Consider the following 4,183-nt stretch of genomic DNA (forward strand, 5'->3'; position numbering starts at 1 on the left):
AGGTCCGGGCGGTCCAGGAAGTCCCACAGGTCCAGGTCGTCCATAAGGTTGAACTTTATGTTTGGGGCCAAGATGAACATCTGCAACATACAAAGCGAACATGTGTCTTAAAATGCAAGAATTGTTACCGAAATTACCAAATTCAAATTCAACGGACAGTTTGCAAGACGACAGGATTATTTATGTAAACTCATCTGCATACACTTTGAGATAAATATGACACTTACCCGACATCTTGTATTCTCCGTGAAGACGCTGTTCCATGACTGCAGTTCGGTTTCTTTCGTTATTGAGGTCTCGTTTCAAGGCATCCACCCCAATAGACAGCTGAGAAATGTCCTAAGGATATTGAGGTGAGAAATGGACAAACAAGCTTCGTAAATAAGATACACGTGGCTATGTGGAAACGGTGGTAGTATCACTTACATGTAGGGGATTACAAACTATATCGTCCTTCCTTATCTTTAAAACGTTTTAACTCAACATTGCCATCTAGATTTTTGTATGTAGACCTAATATTTCAAGTGACAAGACTATGCACAGGGATTGTGCATATTTTCAAGCCACACGCCTTGTGTCCGAAAGTTGTAGAGTCTGCAAATACAGAACAAAGAAATGCAATTAAGGTAAGAGTTTTTCAAACGCCCTTTGAAAGCTCTTCTTTCATGTGCCTGCTTGCATGTTTAGATTGCTCAGCCTCCATTCAAATTAGTCTGTTACTTGCTGTAAAAAACGCTATAAGATTTCTTCATTCAACTATTTAAATCTTTGACAGAAAATTTTATTTCAAGGAGGACCCACATTTCAAGTTGATCGCAGATCTCAGAGACACTGATACTTTATTGATGTCATCATCAATGATACTCATTAGGTGCTATCGCCAAACAGAAAAAATTGTTTGTTTGTTTGTTTTTATTCAGATCTCCATTAGCGCCTCGGCACTGCTCTTCTTGGGGTCCAACACAACATAACGAAATATAAACAACAACAACTTGTACAAATGGTATGTAGAAATTACAAAATGAAAAGGTAATTCAAAATTAGTAGGGGAGGTCATAGGTCAACAAAAAAACAAAAATATTTCAGTGTTATACGTAAAGGTGTACAGACCTTATCATATTTGTCAAACTTGGCATTGACGAACGTCACTAGAACAAGTCCCAGAGTGACCAGGGTCCCTACTACTGCCAGAGTGGTGACCACACAGCAGAGGTGGGTGTAGAGAAAATCACAGAAAACACGGTGGCGGTTTTGGCAAACCACGTCGTCTGTTAAGCAAAATATATTAGCCCCAGGGTATTACAAAGTTTAGTTAACTAGTTAAAATGTTGCATGGACATGAGAACTATAGAATAAAACGCAAGGCTTCAATGAGCTCGAATTTCGACAAATTTGAGGCCTAAAAACTTACATAGGTGAAGCTTCGGAAAGGTAGAATGTAGGTACTATCTATCAATCCATATTCTAATCGTTACACAACGCATTTATATTCATAAGTAAATGATTGTATTTCATGAGTTAAGCTAAAATAAACAATTACAATGAACATTTCTATAGAATTGATTTTAGCATAATTCTCACAACATTCGCATATCCTAAAAGAAACAAAGCACGTAAGCATTCTTTCTAAAATATAAAATCATATTACGAAAAGGTAAAGCAGAATAGTGCTGTATTCCAAACCTATTTGGAACACGGCAGGTAGCTTACCTGTGGACGTGTCCATTGCTTTAGGTATGTTGACATGAGTTTTGAAAGTAGAATCGTTACCATGGTTGACACCTCCGCTTGTGCCACTCCGACGAACGGGAGGGACAGGGGGCGGCTGCCCGCCGGTTTGGGGGCGGTTGCCCGGTCCCTCGGGAGGGGCCCGAACTGGCTGTGGTTGATCGCACATCTCTACTGTACTAGCAAGGAGTGCGCAGTCTGTAACATTGCAAGCTGTATGAATATGGAAATATTTTGAGTGACACTTTGTTTTTTACATGAGACAGACTAATTTCTGTGGATTGGTATGGTTTCAAGAAAAGACACAGTTTGAAGTCTCGATATGATGAAAGAGCTTTGATCTACTTTGAAGCTCCTTGAATAAATTCTTCTTGCTGTTTTCAATTCAACTCTTTTAACACCCCGCTTAACAACTCAAAATGTAATTTGATAGTTTTTTTATCAAAAAGCACATCTTGTTAACATATTTTCAAAACCTGCAATAGAGTAATAGGTTTAAAATAATGAGTCTGCTCTCGCCTCTACAAATGCTTTTGTTCACAAAAACAACTTATTTTTTTCCTTATGCTTTTTCTATACAATTCTATACTGGGAATAGCCCTTATCATTACATACTTGTGGACGCGAAGCGCTATCGCTACCCACAATGCCCTGTGTCTCCCAGCATGCAATGCTTCACGTGAATAGGTCAATAATACGTGCAAACAGGAGGTTCTACATCTTACCCCCCCCCCCAACTGCTGCTGAACCCGGTCCGAGCTTAGATCGGCTACATCTCCTATACAGACCCTCTTACAATTGTGACCTATGCATATCTCATGAGGTTTACGTAATTATTCAATGCAAATTACTTCATTTGCATAACCAACTAAACCATCACCATCATGGTGTTATTTCCTTGGCCATCGATGCCTTTCCCTAGATACAAATGCAGTGTGTTTGAATTCTAGTATTAGATCGTTATGCGAATCATGTAAACTCATGTAAAAATAGAGCTGGCAATGTATTGGTGTTTTCACATTTTATTTAGAAATGCTACGTTAAAATTTTTACATTTTATTGCATTTGCTTAGCATATTTCAAACTGAAAAAGCAGTACATCAGTGTATTGTGTAGTGTAGTAGTACAAACATAGTACAAACGACATGACTAATACTTAGTCTGTATCCAAGCAAGTTTTCAATAGTATGACAGCAATCATATGATATATAGCCACTGATAATTTGAAACTAGTAAATAATGGAAAAGTGAAGCAATACTCAACGCCTTAAGTTAAAAGCGTACAATTGAATGGAAAATAGATGTAGACTTAAAGCCCCAGTGCTACGGGGTGTTCATGTGCAGTGTGATGCATTGCTTTCTCTTTCAGAGGCAGATAGTAAATGATTCTAAAAGCTTCTCAGATAGTGCCGGAAACCTTAAAACAATTTTGGTTCGGCTGTACTATGTGGGAACACATTTCTATATTCACTTTTAAAAAGTCATCTGTCCAATACACAATACTAACACATCCACTAATATAAGCATTAAACAACATCAGTAGTAAATGCATTACACGTGATCATTAAGATCTCTTCAAGTTCATTAGAATTGTACATCTGTCATTAAGAAATCCTCAAGGCCTAGATTAGTTTATTCTCTAGTAGTTGTTAAGACTTTTACGTCATTCTGTTATTCTGTTATCTTTGTCTACTATGTATCATGTTACTCAGTATGATGTAACGTTACATGTAACATCACATTCTAATGCATGCATTTAGCCCAATGGGCATGAACATGCAAATAAAGATTCAATATTATATCACATCAATATTTTAAAACATCACATTCAGTTCTGTTTCTACGTAGATTTTCCATGTATTACTTCAACAAACATGTGGCCCATCGAATGCATAATCTTAACCATACCATACTCTGCCAAACAACATCACTGGACTAGCATACTGACACGTGTTCGATCTACTCTTTGGTTCTGTATCCCAGCGATTTTTACTGGCTTGACAATGATTGTATCATACAGTGCCACTGAAAATGTAATACTAAATATTGTGAAAATAAAGCAAAAATCATCCCCTTATGTGCTCACTCAAAAGTGTACAATTGCAAGTAAAATAGCTGGAGACCTAAAAGTTGTGAGAGAAGACCTTTTAGAACATTACAAAATGGCTTTACATTTACTTGCTGAATTTCAGCACTTGTATTTGGCAAGCTCTACTGACAAGAGAATGCTTGGCTGATGCCAGCATGTTTTGTTGCCCTCTTCCCCATTTATGGATGAGGGGCTTGACAGATAGACCGAACATTTGCACTGCATGAAACATCGTCCCACATAGGAGAACCAGTGGGGATTGACCAGTACTGCACGCACAGGCCAGAAAGCAATCCAAACAGGCCATTCTTGTCACTTGGCTCTCCTGGATTCCATCCCTGTTTAAAAAAAACATCATATTTGAGA

General features: G+C 38.0%; 1 protein-coding gene across 1 annotated transcript in view; it reads right to left on the bottom strand.

The window, feature by feature from the left end:
* The window catches only part of LOC109480239 (collagen alpha-1(I) chain-like), a 3,148-nt gene extending 2,914 nt beyond the window's left edge, over positions 1–234 (bottom strand). Inside the window, exon 1 of the mRNA XM_019782391.1 lies at positions 228–234. Coding sequence (XP_019637950.1) covers positions 228–234 — 7 coding nt within the window. The remainder of the gene's footprint in view (positions 1–227) is intronic.
* Positions 235–4,183: the final 3,949 nt, after the last annotated feature.

The sequence above is a fragment of the Branchiostoma belcheri genome, unplaced genomic scaffold (assembly GCF_001625305.1).
Source record: "Branchiostoma belcheri isolate BF01 breed outbred unplaced genomic scaffold, Haploidv18h27 scaffold108, whole genome shotgun sequence".
Lineage (NCBI taxonomy): Eukaryota > Metazoa > Chordata > Leptocardii > Amphioxiformes > Branchiostomatidae > Branchiostoma > Branchiostoma belcheri.